The sequence below is a fragment of the Engystomops pustulosus genome, chromosome 6, assembly GCF_040894005.1.
Source record: "Engystomops pustulosus chromosome 6, aEngPut4.maternal, whole genome shotgun sequence".
Classification (NCBI taxonomy): domain Eukaryota; kingdom Metazoa; phylum Chordata; class Amphibia; order Anura; family Leptodactylidae; genus Engystomops; species Engystomops pustulosus.
Genome location: NC_092416.1, coordinates 34,773,629 through 34,793,236, shown reverse-complemented (window position 1 = coordinate 34,793,236; position 19,608 = coordinate 34,773,629). Strand labels below are relative to the sequence as shown.

The following is a 19,608-nucleotide window of genomic DNA, read 5'->3' as shown; positions in this document are numbered from 1 at the left end:
GGGTGGCACTCAGAGCCCTTTCTGTGGGCACCCAGGCCTTCACCCTAACACAGAGTTTGCCAGCTAGGACTCAAGGCTTCCTCCTGTGATCCAATACAGCCCAGGACGTGCCATGCTCAGCGCTATTTTAAAGCAACATCCTTGGCAGCCAAGACTACAGGAGGAGCTGGAAGGTGTGGATAGAGATGGATTGTCATTGGAGCTCCTGCTCTGGGTCCCCTGATGGGAAGCTACAATCCAACTTTCTCCATCCTTCTATTGTTTTGGTGAACTCAGGACACCAATACAAATAAAAACTATGATACAGCAAGAATCAATAAGTTACTGCTTAAATTGTCATGTTGGCACTTTGCAACATACAAGTAGATAGATTTTGGTTGTAGCTTGGGCACTCTGTCTCCAAAAGGTTCGCCATCGCTGTTCTAGACCCTAGATTCCCAGGGTCTAATACCCAATACTGTCCTAATACTGTTTGAACGTTTCTATGGTCATTGCTGCTAGTAGACTCCCTTGAAGATCGTACCATGAATCAGATTATAATTTGTTTCTATTTTCTTTATCATCCCCAGCTTTGTGCAGCACCCTTGTTGTTATGCCGCTAGAGCCTGCAGTGGGAGAGATTACCATGTAAAGACCTACATTTCCCATTAGTCCTCTTCCGTTTCTCCCGTCTCATAGACATTGCCCCCTATTATAAAGTGTAATGAGGTGTTGTAAATAGTGTCCACACACACAGCCCGTCTTCTGTGACACTACACAGCATGGGAAACAGGATCACTACAGAGAAGGAGATAGGGAGGGATAGAACGAGATAAAACGTCTGATGTCTGGTGTTCTTCCTAGTATACAACTTAGAATTGGAGATTGCCAGCCCTATGGCACCCAGTGCATTGCCCTATGGCACCCTGTGACTTACAGGACATATAGGGGGCATTTTTATGCACAGTATCCTACTGCTTGATTGTTTTTTAGGTTATCTCTCTTTGGCCAGATTTTTATTCATTTAGCTACAGTGCCTACAGGGAGTCTGTGGTGGTCTGACACACTATGCATCATCATTTCTGGAGGCCACATTCACATGTAGTGTTTAAAAATATAATTCATACACAAGGGGAAGGACTCACTCCCGACCTCATATTTGTTTACAACTAAACGCATCGTGATCGTGAATGAGCTCCATGTATTTCATATGTAAACGATGTGAATCATATGGTGCCCCTTCCCGATCACCTACTCTTAGGTCTAAAGGCATCTGCCTCTTCAGATTTGCTTTTGTGTATAAACGGAAGCCCATTACGATGACTTTTGTTTATGTCAAACCCTATTAATGTGAACCTGTCAATTTTTTAAGTGACCCTACAAGAGATTTAAAAAGAGGTCTATAGAACTAATAGCCAAAAAAAGAGTTCTGAATGGTCTCAAAGTTAGAGATAAAGGGGTGAATATATTTTTACGGACAGGTTCATGATAATTAGGATTATAGGCAGTCCCCTACTTAAGAACACCCGAATTATAGACGACCCCTAGTTACAAACGAACCTCTGAATATTGGTAATTTACTGTAGGCTGCAACAGTTATCACAAATGTCTGCAATGAAGCTTTATTGTTAATCCTGATTCTTATGACAATCCAACATTTTTAAAATCCAATTGTCACAGAGACGAAAAAAATTCTGGCTGGGGTAACAATTATAAAATAAAATATGCAGTTCCGACTTGTACATAACCCGGGGACTGCCTGCATTAATATTGTTATTAAATACAAAATGCTACAATAACAAAAGCTGATTCATAGTAAAACAAAAGCCAATTTTTTAAATTCAATAAACTACATGAATAACCTCCTAGAAATAATACATTATAGTAAAGAGTCCTGGAACAGAAGCAGAAGCTTAATGCCTTTACAATACATGATGGAATAGTAAGTCTTGGAAGGTCATTTATCGTTATTTTTCTGTCTTTTTTGGGCGCATTGCAATTTTTGTGACTTTTTGGGGACTTTTTGAAATGTGCAATGAAGTCTGCTGGACATCTGATTATTGTCGGTAAGACACTTTTTATCTACTATTCCAGATTTGCTAAATGTCGCAAATGACATTTATCTTTAAAAATTGTCTAAAATTTGCAACATTTTTTGCCACATAACTCCAAGTGACTTGAGACATTTGTGTGACATTTTTGAGCCATTTGTAACAAATGATCTGAAAAAAACAAAATAACCCATTTAACAAAAGGGAGACTGATAAACTACTAAAGTAGCAGAAGGAAAAAAAACAAGCAAAAACAAGCAGGGATAAGATAAATTACCCCCTTGGTGTCGTTAAGGCTGTATGAAGAGGACTGAGTAAGAGTCTAACCATAAACTGTAGCTGTTTGCCATTGTATTGCATAATATGGTATAAGCAATCAGATCTCCCAGAGTTCAAGTGCCCTAGGGGGCTTATAAACAGTAAAACAAACTGAAAGTTTAAATCACCCTCTTTCCTAAAACACATTCAAAATAAATAAATAAACAAATAAAATCATAAACAAGCTAGGTATCAATGACAAATGCCTGGTCTATCAATATATAAAAATTATTCCCAGTGATGAACCCCGTAATGAAAATACCCACCAAATGTCTAAATTCGCTACTTGTTGCCATTTTGAAAAACAAAAGTTGTACCGTCTCCAAAACTATAGCATTGAAATAGTCACAACACCTCACAAAAATGACAACCTAAACAGGTCCATACACCAAAGTATGAAAAAGTTATTGACATCAGAATATGGTGAAATGAAAATGGCGCAAATGCATTTTTTCCTCAATTTCATTACGTTTGGAAATTGCTCCGCAGGACATTGCTTAGATTATTAAATGATATAGTCAATGTTTGTGTGAAGTACAGTAGAATTGTAGATATATTATATTGTTTTTTTATTTAAATGCAAACTTTTTTACAATTTTTAAATTTTTTCCTACATTCCAGACCCCAAGAATATTTTATAGCTTTGTATGTGGGAATTCGTCAGGGAAAGGTGCTGCTATTTCAAACCACCTGGAAACCAATGAATGTACCCATTGTGAATGACAGATGTAATAGTATGCCGTGTTGTGGCTGTTTAACGTCACCTGTTTAATTCCAGCAATTCTACCAAGTCCTAGTTAAAATTTGAAATCTAAAATTGTTAACACTCAAATGTGCGCAACAATGGTACTGAGGACATAAAAAGGAAGCACAATAAGATACTGGCAAATTATAGATGGTGCTTAAGGAGAGGAAGAATAAATCGGGGGCTATAGATAGGGGGGCATTGTAAGTGTGTGTCTTGGGGGTAATAAAAAGGGGCATTTAAAATGGGAGTAAAAGTGGGGATTACGGATGAAGACATTATAAGTATGGGGCTACAAAGGGGGGGCATTAGTAGTTGGTGGGTCACTTTAGTAGTCATAATTCAGTGTTGGGGGGCATTATATAAAGTGGAATTATAAAGGGGAGCATATTATACAGGATGGTATAGGAAAGGTTCAAACATCATGGGGATACAGAATGGGTGACATTGTTAGTTGGGGGAGATATTGTATATTAGGGTAACAGAAAAGGGGGCATTATAAGTGGTGGGTTACTGAAAAGGGGCATTTTAAGTTGTGGACGACTGAAAAGGGTGCATTATAAGTAGTGGTCAAATTAATAGGGGCATTATAAGTGGTCGGCTACAGAAGGGAGTCTTTATGAGTGAGGAGCTCCAGAAAGGTAGGCATTGTTAATTGATGGGTCACATTATGGGGCAATATTCAGTTGGGGGGGCCATTATACACAGTAGAGTGTCATGGTACTGGGCTTTATACTATGTAGGAGCCACTAAGGAAGATATCATATAATATGAGAACTAGTAAGGGGAATCAAATGGGAATTGATGGGGAATTGTGGCGATAATTGTTGACCTCAGTTTATTTTCACATTACACAAAGTACTTTGAGAGACATTTTAAAGATAAACAATAAAAATGTTGTAAATAATTAGGTTTTTTGTTCTTACCACATCCGGTTGCAGTTCTCCAATCGCCCACTGTGATTCCAAGTGCTTGACATACAAGAGCGTAAGCTTGAATAGCCTGGCAAAGGTTAGTTCCATTGTCCCTGCTGCCACAAAGGTCATAAACACAACTGTGGACAAAGGCAGTGGGGTCCACCACGGAGCCACATTCCCAGAGAGGACTCCCTGTAAGGTTTATAAATCCACAATATTCTGAGGTAAAGTAAAGCGACTCCATTGCGGCATCACATAAGCTACAGTTATCTACACACCCAGAAGAACATTTCCAGTCCGGGTGATAGACTCTCCAACTCTCTCCTAAATCTATTACAGAGACCGCCAGTCGCCCATCTGAGCGGAGAGTATCGTCCTCTGGGTTCTTGTTATAGTTTCCGCACATTCCACAGGTGGAGTTGATATATGTTCCAGGGACCGATATAGAGGCGTAGTGCTCCCCATCATATATCACTAGCAAACCAAAGTCCGTCTCCACAGCGGTTGACAAACCACTTTGATATATTTTTATGGCTCCGTGTTCCAGAATTACTGGAAGAGAAAAGATCAAATCGTTTACCTGCAATAGAAAATATACAGCGTTACATTTTTTTAAAAATCTGGATACGTTTTTTTAATTATATCAGTTGTATTTTTAAAATGTGATAATAAACATAAAGGAAGTCTTCAATTACTGTAGTTCTCACACCGTCCGCTAGAACTGATATTTCCTGTTTTCTACAACTATGTCTTTTTAGCTTTAAGTTCTGCCATTAGCATTACAAGGTGTTCTGGATGCAGGATAATAACACTATTATATTATAATACTCAGGGCTAGATTTACCCATTATGCAACCCATGTAATTGCTTTGGGACAGGAAGTGCCTGTGTCTGAGATGGTCTTGTAATGCAGGAGAGAGGGGCAGGAAGCAGAGAGCACTGCAGTGTGCAGACAAGAGAAACTAGTCATGAGAGGTATCTGCCTGACCATAGTCAGAAGTTTATGGTCGGATCCCAGTACAACCAAGCTCTAGTTTTACAGAATTACAGATTTTTTTCCCCGATTTCTGTTGGACTTCCATCCAGAGGGATCTCTTTTTTTTCTGTGGTTTTAGCTGACAGTGCTCATGTTTAAAGGACACCTGTCATCAGGTCTGTGTCACTAGTTCTGTTACCTGTTGGAGCAGCTCACAAAGATCCCATCCCAGCCTTTATCTAGTTATTTCATACATTAATCATTATAAAATCATCTATTCTTTATTATGTAAATGAGGCTAGTCACATGGTCAGAGGCAGTGATGTCACCCCTGTTCCCCCTCCCCTCTCCTCCCCCTGATCATGTCTGTGTGTAATGTATAGTAAAGCATTGCTGGTGTGTGTGCTGCATCTACTGACATCCTCTGTCCTCCTAATACACATGTGTGAGCTCAGACATCAGTTACACAAGTACCTGACATGTTCTGCTGTAACATGGCTGCCTGGAGCTGTTGTATCTCTCCTATACACACACACATGCACACACAAGCTGCAGGGGGTGTGGGCACCAGCAAGCACATGGAGCAGCCATCACATCATTATACAGCCTCAAATCATTATACAGGCTGTCAGTCATGCACTGGGGGGTGTGGCTGTGCCTCCCACTCATGAATAAGCTGGACAGCTTGAATATGCTAATGACTCATTGGACATTTCACAGGTCATTTGCATACAGCTTTAGGACCTCATTGCTTAAGTTTACAGGCATGTAGAGGGACAATGAAGGGATAGAGGCAATGCTTTCTAATGGCAGTTTATGAAAATATATTTAGATTAGGGGGGTTATTTTGCCTGACGTGTTCTCCTTAATTCCAATTAGTCCTATAGCATGTTAAGGTATCATCCCATGTAATGGATGGCCAAGACAGGTCTGACATGTGGCTAAATACCATTCCAATGTGGGAATCAATGAGTTGATTGCAGGAATTTACAGGTAAATCTATAAAGTGTGCAGCCATAACAGACCATATTGTAGGACTATGACCTTAAAGGGGCTTTCCGACAAAACAAGTTAGGCCAATCTAAAGGGTAGGGCCTAACTTGGTGATCAGGGCTGATCTCAGTGATGGGACCCCCACGGATCTCGAGAACAGTGGTCCAATATACCCCCATCGCACCGCTCATTGCATCACCGAGATGGCAGAAGCCCTCGGCCGCTTATACATGGGCTTCCCGTGCAGAGCTATGGAGTTGATGGAGATTGCTGAGCACCGTAGATTGCTGAGCAACCGGGTGCTTCCGCCATCTCGGTGGTGCCATGAGGGCTACATCGGACCACCGTTCTAGTGATCTGTGGGGGTCCCCTCACTGAGACCCCATAGATCAGCAAGTTATCCTGCATAGGGCCTAACTTGCTTTGTGGGAAAACCCCTTTAAGGCCTCATTCACACTAGCTAGACCAGATCCCGGGCATAGCACACAGTCGGGTGGAGAAGTGAGGGGGAGTGAGTGCTTCTCACTCCCCCTATCATCTATTAAAAGCCAAGAGCCACCTGGCTTGGTCATAGGGCATGGAGGCACTATCTAATATGGCCATGACATGGCCTCAGTTTTGTATATACTAAATGGCCTCAGTATTTAGCGCCATCATATTCCATACCACTTTACAACTCATAGGGGACATATACAAATAAAATAAAACATTACAGTATAAACAGTTTTTTCCACTAATAAGTTATCACCTTTTTACAGGATATGGCTACAAGTGTTGGATTGCTGAGGATCCATTCACTGAGAATCACCAGACTGATCACATGAACATAATAATTCTTTATTTATATAGCGCACACAGATTACGCAGCGCTGCACAAGCATGTCAAATTGGTCCCTGTCCCCAAGGGGCTCACAATCTAAACAACCTAACAGTATGTTTTGAAGTGTGGGAGGAAACCGGAGTACCCGGAGGAAACCCACGCAAACACGGAGAGAACATACAAACTCTTTGCAGATGTTGACCTGGGTGGGATTCGAACCCAGGACCCCAGTGCTGCAAGGCAGATGTGCTACTCACTCAGCCACCGTGCCGCCCTAATTATGTTTGTCTCAAAATGTTTTCCATTTTCTCCCTGTTTGCCATGGTTGTTTTACTTGCCTACCGTCCATCTATTCCACCAGTACCAACTATCCATATCAATGCCTCCCTTCTTCACTCACCTTTCTTTACCACTCACACACTCTATACGTTATGTAACCAGACTAACTTATCACAGTCTTCTGCCGTGAAGCAAGAAATAACTTCTTATAAATCTCTGCAGCATCTTTTGTCTCTTCTCATTCTCCTTCCGCTTGCTGCAGGGGACGTCTCTCCTAACCCAGGCCCACCTTCTGCTTATTTTAACACTTCACACAGAAACCCTGCTAACCTTATAAAGATTCAGTGTATCCCCTCTTCTCCTTCTCCACCCGTAACCCCTTTTAAATGTGCCCTATGGAACGCCCGCTCTGTGTGTAATAAACTAGAATCAGTTCATGACCTCTTTCTTTCTAAGTCTTTTGACATGCTTGCCATTACGGAAACATGGATCCAGCAGGATGACTCCGCCTCCGTTGCAGCATTGTCTTATGGCGGTTTACACTTTTCGCACTGTTCCAGACCTGAGAATAGGCAGGGAGGTGGGGTAGGCATACTCCTCTCTCCACAATGCACTTTCCAGGTCATTCCTCCTGTACCCTCTCTTACTTTCCCATCTTTTGAGGTTCACATCCTCAGACTTTTCCGCCCATTCTCTCTTCGTGTGGCTGTAGTATACCGTCCTCCTGGCTCACCCTATCAGTTTCTTGACCACTTTGCCCCTTGGCTCTCTCACTTTTTATCCTGTGACATTCCAACCATCATCATGGGAGACTTCAACATCCCTGTTAACACTCCCATTTCCCCTCCTGCCTCTCAGCTCCTAGCACTAACTACTTCTCTCGGTCTTTCACAACTCTGCAATTCCCCCACTCATAGTGAGGGAAACATCCTCGATTTGGTCTTCTCCCGACCATCTTCAATATCTGATTTTACCAATTCCTCCTTTCCACTTTCAGACCATAATCTCCTTTCTTTTACTTTCAATAATCCTTCTCGTTCTCAGAAGCCTTCCACCCATCACTCATACCGGAACCCACGTGCAATAGATACTCATCAACTCACAGAAAACTTACAGACTGCACTGTCCCCCATCTCCTCTTTCACCTGTCCAAACCTGGCTACTAACCACTATAATCACACTGTCAGAAGCGCCCTAGATGAGATGGCACCACTCACTATCCGAAATTTTCAACACACACGCAGGCAACCTTGGCACACTGAACAAACTCGTTTCCTTCGGCAGTGCTCCAGGATTGCTGAACGTCTGTGGAGAAAATCGCGCACATCTGCAGACTTTCTTCACTTCAAATTTATGCTAAAAACTTATAACTCTGCCCTCCACCTTGCTAAACAAGCCTATTTTACTAATCTCATATCCTCTCTCTCTAACAACCCCAAAAGGCTCTTTGATACCCTTCACTCCCTACTAACACCCAAGGTGCAGCCACCTGTCACAGACCTTGGGGCTGAAGATCTGGCCGCCTATTTTAAGGACAAAATTGATTGTATCCGCCAGGAAATAATTGCTCAATCCACTCACCCCTCCAATCCCCTTCCCTCCGATACCTTATCTTGTTCACTCTCTTCCTTTGAGCCAGTCACAGAGGAAGAAGTGTCCAGGCTCCTTTCCTCTGCTCGCCCCACTACCTGCATCAGTGACCCCATCCCCTCACATCTGGTACAGTCTCTCTCCACAGCAGTCACTTCTCACCTAACTAAAATTTTCAATCTCTCTCTCTCTTCTGGGGTCGTCCCCTCTTCTTTCAAGCATGCTATTGTTACCCCTTTACTAAAGAAACCTTCACTGGACCCATCCAATGCTACTAACTACCGACCAGTTTCTAACCTCCCTTTCATCTCCAAACTCCTGGAACGCTTGGTCTATTCTCGATTAACCCGCTATCTCTCAGCTAACTCCCTCCTTGACCCCCTACAATCTGGTTTCCGCTCTATGTATTCCACTGAAACTGCTCTTTCTAAAGTCTCCAATGATCTCCTCACTGCTAAATCCAAAGGTGACTATTCTCTCCTCATTCTCCTGGATCTATCCGCAGCGTTCGATACTGTGGACCACCAGCTCCTCCTTAGGATGCTTCACTCCATTGGCCTAAAGGATACTGCACTCTCGTGGTTTTCTTCCTATCTCTCTGACCGCACTTTCAGTGTCTCCTTTTCTGGATCTTTCTCTACTCATCTTCCTCTCAGTGTCGGGGTTCCTCAGGGATCAGTCCTAGGTCCTCTTCTCTTCTCTCTCTATACTGCCCCCATTGGACAAACCATCAGCAGATTTGGTTTCCAGTATCATCTTTATGCTGATGACACCCAGCTATATACTTCTGCACGTAGCATCACTCCTGCCTTAATCCAGAACACTAGTGATTGTCTCTCTGCTGTCTCTAACATCATGTCCTCTCTCTTCTTGAAACTTAATCTTTCTAAGACTGAACTTCTTGTCTTTCCACCATCTACTAACCAACCCAACCCTGACCTCTCCATCTCGGTCTGTGGGATCACTATAGCACCGAGGCAGCAGGCCCGCTGTCTTGGGGTTGTGCTGGACTCTGACCTCTCCTTTTTACCATATATTCAATCTCTTGCTCGTTCTTGCCGTATGCATCTCAGAAACATCTCCAGAATCCGTCCGTTTCTGACATTTGAAACTTCTAAAATGCTAATTGTTGCACTTATTCACTCTCGACTAGACTACTGTAACTCCCTACTAATTGGTCTTCCACTCTCTAAACTCTCTCCTCTTCAATCTATTCTTAATGCAGCAGCCAGGCTCGTCTTTCAGGCCAAACGCTACACGGATGCCTCCAGTTTGTGCCAATCACTGCACTGGCTACCTGTCTCCTTCCGTATTCACTTTAAAATAATAACCCTCATCCACAAAGCTCTGAATAATGCTGCACCTCCCTATCTCTCTTCTCTCATCTCAGTCTATCGCCCTTCCCGTGCTCTTCGATCTGCCAGTGACATTAGATTAATCTCTACCTTAATTCGAACCTCCCATGCACGTATCCAGGACTTTTCCCGAGTTGCACCAATTCTCTGGAATGCCCTTCCTTAGACTCTGAGACTAATGCCTACCCTCCAAAGCTTCAAACGTGCTCTTAAAACCCATCTCTTTAGGCAAGCCTATCACACTCGCTAACTGCTTGAAATGTCAACTCTCCCTTTACTAATCCATTCTATGTCCTATCTCCCATCTGTTATCTGGCAAACAGCTGAAATATACCAAGCTCCAGTCTTTTTCACCTAGGACCCTGTAAATAAGATGGAGGCTGATGGCTGGTCCAAGCAGCAACATCGTTGTTTAGTAAATTATTTATTAAATTATTTTATATTGTTCCCTTATAAAGAATGGCTGGACCATTATACAACCTCTTGTGTCACCCCCTCATCCTCATAGTCTGTAAGCTCTTGTGAGCAGGGCCCTCACTCCTATTGTTCCATATGACTGTTTGTTCTTTGTAATGTAATATAGTTGTATATGTCCCCTATGATTTGTAAAGCGCTACGGAATTTGATGGCGCTATATAAATAAAGATTATTATTATTATTATTATTATTATATGAACGGGGCCCCCTGTGTAAATGAAGGAAGCCTGTGTACACGCCCATAGACTTACATACAACTGTTCGACCATGTGGAATCTACTTACTAAAGCAGCAGTAGATTCTTCAGGGCATCATGATGTAGGAACTGTCCATGAAATTTTTGCACTGATTACACGCCCCCACCATGTTCTTGGTTCCTCCAGCAGCCTACGTTCAGAGTGGCTGACTTCCATTCCAGCATCTGAGCATTAGCTCCATTACTCAGTCAGCTTCACTAAAACAAGGGAGCAGATGAACGGGTCGGGAATACAAACTAACCGGCTTGTAACATAGGCTTCTGCAACAAGCCAGAACTCGGCGGGGGTGTGTAATCAGTACTTCAGGAGTAATTACTGACTCTGAAGCCAGAATGGGCTCTGGTAGTACCCCAGGAGCACTTGGGATTCATTAGCATATTTTTAAAACTGTTTTTCACAAAAAAGAATTTCATGAACAGTTGATGCACCAAGATGCCCAGAAGATGGTGTATGGTAGTTGTGGATAATAATGATCCATTCACATAGGGGAACCAGGAACCCTAGTTATGATCTGTGAGGGTCCGAGAAGTCAGAATCCAATAGGTTGGATTTCTAGTGATCAGACACTTATCCCGTATATAGTAGTCAAAACATTTTGTAATACTTCCAATTTTTTTTTTATAATTCATTATTTTTTATCCCAATTCTATTACAGGGAAACCACAAACATAAACTGGAAATTTTAAAGTTACATGGAAAAAAAACAAACATAAATTGTATTGTTTCTGCCTTTTAGCCCCGGAAAATAAAATGCATTTGTTTATAAAGTCTCAATTGTATTTTCTCAAGTTATCCCAAAATGTAGCCATAATAAGTATTGTGGGGACAGGCTATCCCTTATCTTTTTTGGCTAGCCGTAAACTGAGTCCCATCTGAAACCCATCATTACTAAGGGGAAAAAATAAAGAATGTGACCAACGATGCAAGAAGCTGATCGTTCCAGCGCTGAGTTGCTGCATATTGGATCAAATCTTTATTGCAGCTTAATTTGTCTTTGGAGATTTTGGCAAGATTTTTCTCGGAGAACAGACTGTATTATAGCCGCGGCCGTCTCTAAATTCTTTACTGTTCTCTATCGTATCTTCCAGATAATTGACTTAGGGTGTTAAATGTCTCCGAGCTTTAAGCATTTTTTTTTAAAAAGCCCTCTTTGTCTATTTTTGTATAATCATTTGGTTAGAATTCAACCCACTTTTCTGTTTCTCTTCTGTTCTTGTTACCCCTAATGAACCCTTAAGTTACAGGATGTAACAGAATCACTTTGGAAGAAAAAAGCTGGACGTTTGCCATAGATGCTAACAGGCTCTAAATAGAGCCAAATGATTCGGGTTGTTGAAGTAAATTGACAAGGATGTGTATCAAAAAACCTTTATCTGACTTAATGAGCATTAGAGTGGCCGGTCTTGGGAAGTGCGGTCTCCTACTATTCTGCCTGGTTGGGGGATGAATTTGGATGGACCTCACAATCCTCCTGCTAAATTTATTGCATCTAGTCATAAACTGTAGAATAAAGAATAATAAAAAAGATAAATGTGTTATCAGTATTCAAAACTATTTCTTGCATAAGGTTATACATTTTGGGGCACAACATTTCCATGGTCACAACTCAAGGCCACAATAGATTTCTAGTGTGCATGGTCATGCTGTGGCAAGGCAAGGTGAGGTGGCTGTGCCGAGTCTGTGCTGCTCATATTATGAGCATTGTCATAAGTTTGTGTGCATGAGGCCTTAAAAATCCATCACGATAAACCAGGGACAATTACTCATAGACCCAGGCACCGTGACTGTGATAATCTTCTTATATTGGTTATCCATGGCCTCCTTCCTTTAAAATCAACTTTTAAAATTTTGCTAATGAGCCTAAAGGGCTCTGTGGGTTGTTAGTCCCTTTGTGCTTTAGCTTCACAAGCTGTTACACTATGCAGGCCCAAGTACCACTCCCACTGTGTGAAAATACATCAGGCAGAGAGAGGGAGGAAGTGCTGAGGGAGCAGGTGACAGTTTAGGGGGAGCAGCCTATAAAGTTAGAGAACTGTCAACGCCCACTTTCTGGTTTCTGGCTCATAATTTTAGAAGATCATTTTAGAAGAAGGAAGGCCATGGATAACAAATATAAGTCATGGTGCCTGAATCAATGAGTAAGGGTGCATCATGCTTGATTTTGATGGTAGATTTCCTTTAATGTTATATCCTCAATGTCAGCTGCATCAAAAGCCAACAAATTATTGTCCCACTTAAGAAAAAAATCTGTATTTGTTTATATAAACTAGTGGTTCAGCTTCTCCATGGATGTAAAGTCCTCATGCACACAATGCTCATAGTCAACGAGCAGCACAGGCTCGGCATAGCCACCTCACCTTGCCTCGCCACACCATGACCGTGCACACTAGAAATCTATTGCGGCCTTGAGTTGCGCCCATGGACATTGGGGCAGATTTATCAAGAGTCTGAAAGTCAGAATATTTCTAGTTGCCCATGGCAACCAATCACAGCTCCCCATTAAAATATTCATGAGCATTGGTCAAATGAAAGCCAAGCTGTGATTGGTTGCCATGGGCAACTGGAAATATTCTGACTTTCAGACTCTTGATAAATCTGCCCCATTGTGTAAAATAATTTTACAAATAAATGAGATATAAAAGTCATTGAAAAGTTGTCAAAACAACACATATGTCCAACTATTATATCTGTCCAAGACACACACTATAAATTCAATGATGGCAAATCCTAAACGGGAGTGTAGCTGTTTTGACCCTACAAAGCTGAAGACAGTGTTAGATATCAGTCCTGGGGATCTGTGTTTTTAGATGCAGCAGGACTGTGAAAAATGCTGTTAACTCCAGGATAGTAGCATGGCTTGGTGTAGTGGGGTAGACTCCTCACACTGCTGTGCTCTTGATCTCTGGATTCAAACTGCTCCACGGCCCTTCCTCTCTGCTGTGACATCTAAGCAGAAGCCTGCTACAGCTCTTACTCAGAGCAGAGCTGTGTTCAGTTATGTCATCTCACAAAGTCCAGCTACAATCTTGAGGTATAAATGCATTTTTACAGTACTTCAGCTACTAACAACACATACTGTATATAGTCAGGGTTAAACTGATATCCACAAACTGCAGGTAGACTGTATTTAAAAGACTGCTATTCATATCATGATCAATGTAAAGATGAGCAGACTCAATGGTTAGGTTCGGCCGCATGGCCTGGACATATTACCACATTTGCTGCTGAACAGCCAAATCGGCAAAATTGATACGCCTAGCAATTAGACATGATTAGGCTATGATTGGCCAGGTCAACAACCGGCCGCCAATCTGGCAATATATCCGGATCAGGTGGCAAACCTGAACCCAACCTCCGGTTTGCTCATCTCTTTATATATGTAAATGACGGCTTTATAATGTTTGTAAGTATTTATTTCGACATAGTCCCCATGTCAATAGATTTCATCAATGTTCCTTAAATTTTTACTCTTACCTTTATTTTCCCAAAACCTCCCTTAGGTATGACAATGTTATGTGAGTAGACCTCCACAATAATGTCTCTCAGCCAAGATACTGAAGACCCTCCACGGTTTTCATTCTTAGCTTCTACGCTGAAATATGGAAGATGATTCCCGGGGTTGCAGTTCCGTGCTAGAAGATAAGAACACGATCCTTGGAAGTGGAAGAGAAGTCCATCAAATGTGTGGTAATGAGGATCTCCGAAGATGACACAAGTGCTGCTTTCAACTGGTAGACACTGGAAATATTTCTCCTTAGGTTCACAGACTTCAAAGGGGCCACATATTGATTCCTGGCATGTTATTTCATTATTGAAATCGAGGCAACGACAACGGGTGGTACAGTTCCCGTTTTCCCAAAAAACCTGTCCTTGACGTACAAAATGGCCTGTCAAGAAAAAGGTATTCAATTTTCTTTTTGATATGTACACAAAGAATTTGTAAACTTCATACATTAGAAATACAAAATGTATGATACAGATAAAAAAGAGAAGAGGAATAGATGGGAAGGATAAAACTGGAGTAAAAGTGGAATAAAGGGGAAACAATAAATTGTCATGGTAACTGTCCATGCAAAATAGGTATTTTTCATAAAAATATTAGAAAATTCCTTCATCTACAATACCATAAAGGGAATGCCTGAGACTCTGAGGTGTTATCCCAACACAGGAAGTAATCCCCAGGGCACAGGTCAGGGGTTACTTCCTAAGAGGTGAGAATCCGAAATCTGGGACCCCTCAGGTCGGCTTTCCCTGGCTGCTCCCATAGAACTAAATGAGAACAAGATCCTTATCCTCCTACTTGCTGGTGGTTCCATTCTCATGATCGGTGGGAGTCCAAGTTGTTGAACCTTCATCTATTAGGAAGTTATTCCCTATCCTATGGATTAAGCATAATTTCCTATGTTGGGACAACACCTTTAAAGGGAATCCACCACCACGATATACATACCTAAACTAACTGTTATGTGTAGTTATGCCAACACATGCCACCCATATCTTTGTTTATATTGCCATGCTGTACCTTCTATGCCATAAGCTCACTTCATAATTATGCAAATTAGACAGACGTGCTTTGGAAGCCGCAAGCAGAGCCCCTCAGGGCTTATAATCACCTGAACAATTATTCATACAATCTTTATGCCTCAGTCATTGCCCCGCATAAGTATGTAATAAATGATAATTCAACCTTTTGTTGTCATATCTTTTCGGATGACATAAAAATCTTTTCTTGGCTACATATGATTGGATAAATACTGCATACGATGCCGACGAATAATGCAAACTGCATTTGAAGAGGTTGAATTCTACTATTAGAAAAGTAGTCTCAATCTCACATCAAAATGCACTTAATGGACGAACCAATCACTGGCGTAAGTAGCCATCTGCCCATTCATTCACATGTGGCAACATGAGGCCAAATATGAACCAAAAAAGTGAAGATAGTCCATTAGACTTGACCGGACTGAAAGCCTTAGGGACCAGAGAATAATTACCGTATCATTCAGACTGTAAGGCGCACCAGATTTAAGGCACACCATCAATAAATGCCTGCTAAAACGTCTAGGTTACTATATAAGTGCACCGGATTATAAGGCGCACCTTATTATAAGGATGAATGACCAGCAGGTGGCAGACCTGTGCACAGTTCAAGGCAGCTGTTATCTGTAAGTACGGTTCATGTATAAGGCGCACCTTTGATTTCTAAGAAAATAAAGGGATTTTTTGTGCGCCTTATAGTCCAAAAAATAAAGTAATATAATTTAGTGAAACATTTATAGACATGTTAAGCCAAGATGGAGGGTAAAGGAGAAAACGTTTGTATATTCTAGTAAAAAAGTGCTGCATATATACCACGAACCAACAGTCTATTTGGAAAGTTAATTTATTTAATTTGTCAAAAAAAGATTATTATCCACACACATAGATGTTATCTTAAGAAAGAGTCAAATTCTAATTCTTAATGGTGGGATTTACATCTGCAGTATTTCCGTGCAAACATTGTTTGGAGACTAATGTTAACTTATTGGTTTACATTTCAGATCTTCCGTACCTTTCAGACTACAGCCATTAGCCGGATCAATCTCCTTCCCATCTATTTTGTATAACCACCGGCCCGGGACATTCACATTAGTAGTTTCTTCAATATTGACCATCTCGGGAGAACGAGACCGAGGTAGGCTGAAAAAGTTTGTGGTGTTTCCACCATTAAATCCAGCCTGATAAGAAAGGAGAAAACATTACTTTGTTCCTTTTCACAAAAAACCAAACCTGGTACTTAAAGAATATCTACCATCAAAAACATGATAAACCAGAGGCACCTACTCATAGATCCAGGAACTGTGACTGTGGTGATCTTCTTATATTTATTATCTATGGCCTCCTTCCTTTTGAAATCGACTTTTAAAATCATGGTAATGAACCAGGGTCTTTAGCATAATTATAAAAGTAGATTTTAAAAAAAGGAGGCCATGGATGACAAATATCCAAGGTAAAGTCCAGCAGTAAGGGCAGGTGTCAGGCCAAGCTAGGGTTGTCAAAAGAGCAGAGTACAGACACACGGAGCAGAGATGGAGTCCAGAAATGGGTCTGTGGTCAAATTGCAAATCTTAGATAGGATCAATAGAACCAAAATGGGGCAGCTTTTCAGGTAGTGGCATCTTATGTATAGGGCTGTGGAATGTGTTGGCATTAAATAAAAAGGTAAAATATAAAACCACAATCTATCACAAAATCACAAAAATCTATTTCTTACCTGTGCCATAACACCCCCTAAGCCAGTAAGAGGGTCTCCGCCACTTGCTGTCCCTGTGGTCCATGTTATATCCTCATAATTGAACATGGCAAAGCTAGAAGTGCCATCGGAAATCAGCAGAGCTTGAAATGTATTCACCTGTCAATGTAATTAAAGTATCATGAAAAGCTTTACCTTTCCTTGACATCTCTTCCAGATTGGCAGGAAACATAAAGAGCGGGGAACAATGAGATTATCTTATTACGGATCAATGGACAAAGAGGGCCTATAGTGTATGTATTTGGCCATTACAGGGAGCAAATATAAAAGTGTATACGTGGCTAGCCAATGATTCAGTAAGAGAAATTAGAGGGGATCGCAAATTCTATGGAATGTACATGAAGGTAGAGATTCTGGGCAGAGACTATATTGATACACAAGGTTCCTTGGGTGAATATAGGCAGCCAAGAGCAATCCATGGTGGTCCATGTCACAGCTACATTTCTCATTGACTGTGGTTTGAGGAACCGCTAGTAATGATGCTATGGTTACCAAATCAATCAGGTTTTAACGTCTAACCATGAGTTATTGAGTATTGCTGACCAATCGTGCATATGTAAGCAGGTAAGGCCATGCGAGGCAACCTCAGACCCCATATTAGTCCCCTATTGATCAAACATTGATGTCATATCCAATATATTAGCCTTAAGGTCCTTAAAAATACATATTTTACAGAATTGGCTTAGAAAATTTTACCAAAAGGGAATTTGCTAGCAAATCAGCAGGATTAGCAAAACTCAAATTAAGCAAAAAGATTGGTTCATCTCTAGACAACATTAAAAAAAAATGTGTTCTACAATATCACAAAATGAAGAAAAAAACTTTAAAGGGGTTTACAATCATACACTAGTCTATTTAACAAACTAATTTAAGACTTTAAGTGTAATATAGTAAGGTAATGGCTTAGATGGACTGGAAGGACAGACAAGGATGGTGAGTTCTAAGGCTAAACCTACTTCCCAGCTGTCCCTGCCTAGTTGTCCAGCCTACACAAAGTGGTAGGTGACATTAGGCTGCGTCAACTTCCTGCTCCCAAGTGAAAACCCCGAAACAACCGCCTACGACCACTATAAACAGAAGTTAAGATGACAAATATTGGTCAGAACAAAGAGGAAAATGCAGTACAGAATTGGTAGGCAAAATGGATGGTCAGAAAATAGGCAAAGGATCAAGGAATCCAAAATACAGAAGTTAAGATAAACGTCAGCTCTAAATAATACTAATAGCAAGCACAGGTGAAAAGGCAGGCAAATCTTGAGATGTCAGAGCCCCAATCTAGAATGTGATTGGACCAGTTCCTTGACATCCAGACCAGCAGGGGGAAATATGAATGGAGAAAGATACCACACTGCCCCCTGCACCATTGACCAGCTATTTCAAATACAATGTGCCTGTAAGTCTGATGGCCTGCTTACCCCTGCTGGCTTCACAGATGCACCACACATGCACTGACATGCACCGCCAGCTAGCTATTTCTCACACAGGCACAGCACACATTACTAGTAATGTTCTTATTAATAAAATTACAGGAGTGGTGCTGCTTCCTCCATAAAAGGTGACCTCATCCCATGTGACCAGGAAGACCCAAGTGGCAGAGAAGGAGGAAAGATATCTGAAATGCTTCCTAATTTCTTTGGATGCTTTCTTCAAGATGGCAGGATCTGTGGTTTCCCGGTAGTAGATTTCTCCTCGTATTCCATTATGAACATCGGCCCAAAAAGGGGCAATGAAAGCACGGCCATCAGCTAGGGGAAAGGCTTCAGGTGTAAACTGGCTGACAAGAACATTGAAGGAGATTACACCGTTGTTGTTGACCTAGAGAAAAAAAAATCAATAATTAAGGCTTGTCCACTGTAAGGAAGATATTTTTTTTTTTCGTGTAGTTAACCTTCTGAAAAATATTGGTTTATACGGAAACTCTTTAGTGGGGGTGAGAAGAATCTTTTTTTCCACCTGAATCTTGAAGCCATGATTAGTCAATAACCCGCTACGTGTTTACTTTGTGAAGACTTTGAGAAGACAAAATGGCATCTACCAGGACAGATTGCCATGTTCCTTCACCACTTTCAATTTATACCAACAACTGGTTAACATTGCAACAATTGAATCTGCACCGATGAACATAGATTGAGTATCATAACCACATTACTACCAATGTCTTTACTTAGACATTAAGAAAGATGTGTCAGTAGTGTCTCAAAGTAAGACATGCTTATACTACACCAGATTTATCAAAGTGTCAGACACTGGATGATAAATCTGGCATAGTATAAGATTTTATAGTCCAACTTTAGACTTCACATTAATTGGTGAGGTTTATGATAGAAAACTGTGGCAAAATCTGGTGTATTTGCATAAATTTTGGTTCCCACCCCACATCCAGTGTTCCATGGCTACGACCCTTTTGTTTTACTAGTCATTAAAGCGCAACTCTCAGATTTTTTTTCACAAATCAATAGCTCTTGGGATGTAGGATGTTTTTGACTTGATTGCCTTGATTACCTATGTCCAGCAGTTTCATTGCTATCTTCCTCAGTGTAGCCTATTCCTGCAGTAGCT

General features: G+C 41.2%; 1 protein-coding gene across 1 annotated transcript in view; it reads right to left on the bottom strand.

Annotated features, from left to right (window-relative positions):
- TECTA (tectorin alpha) overlaps nucleotides 1-19,608 on the bottom strand; it is a 118,209-nt gene that overhangs the window by 51,741 nt on the left and 46,860 nt on the right. The window contains 5 exon segments of the mRNA XM_072113447.1: nucleotides 4,020-4,590; nucleotides 14,232-14,644; nucleotides 16,309-16,474; nucleotides 17,011-17,148; nucleotides 18,577-18,864. Of these exon segments, the coding sequence (XP_071969548.1) occupies nucleotides 4,020-4,590; nucleotides 14,232-14,644; nucleotides 16,309-16,474; nucleotides 17,011-17,148; nucleotides 18,577-18,864 (1,576 nt within the window).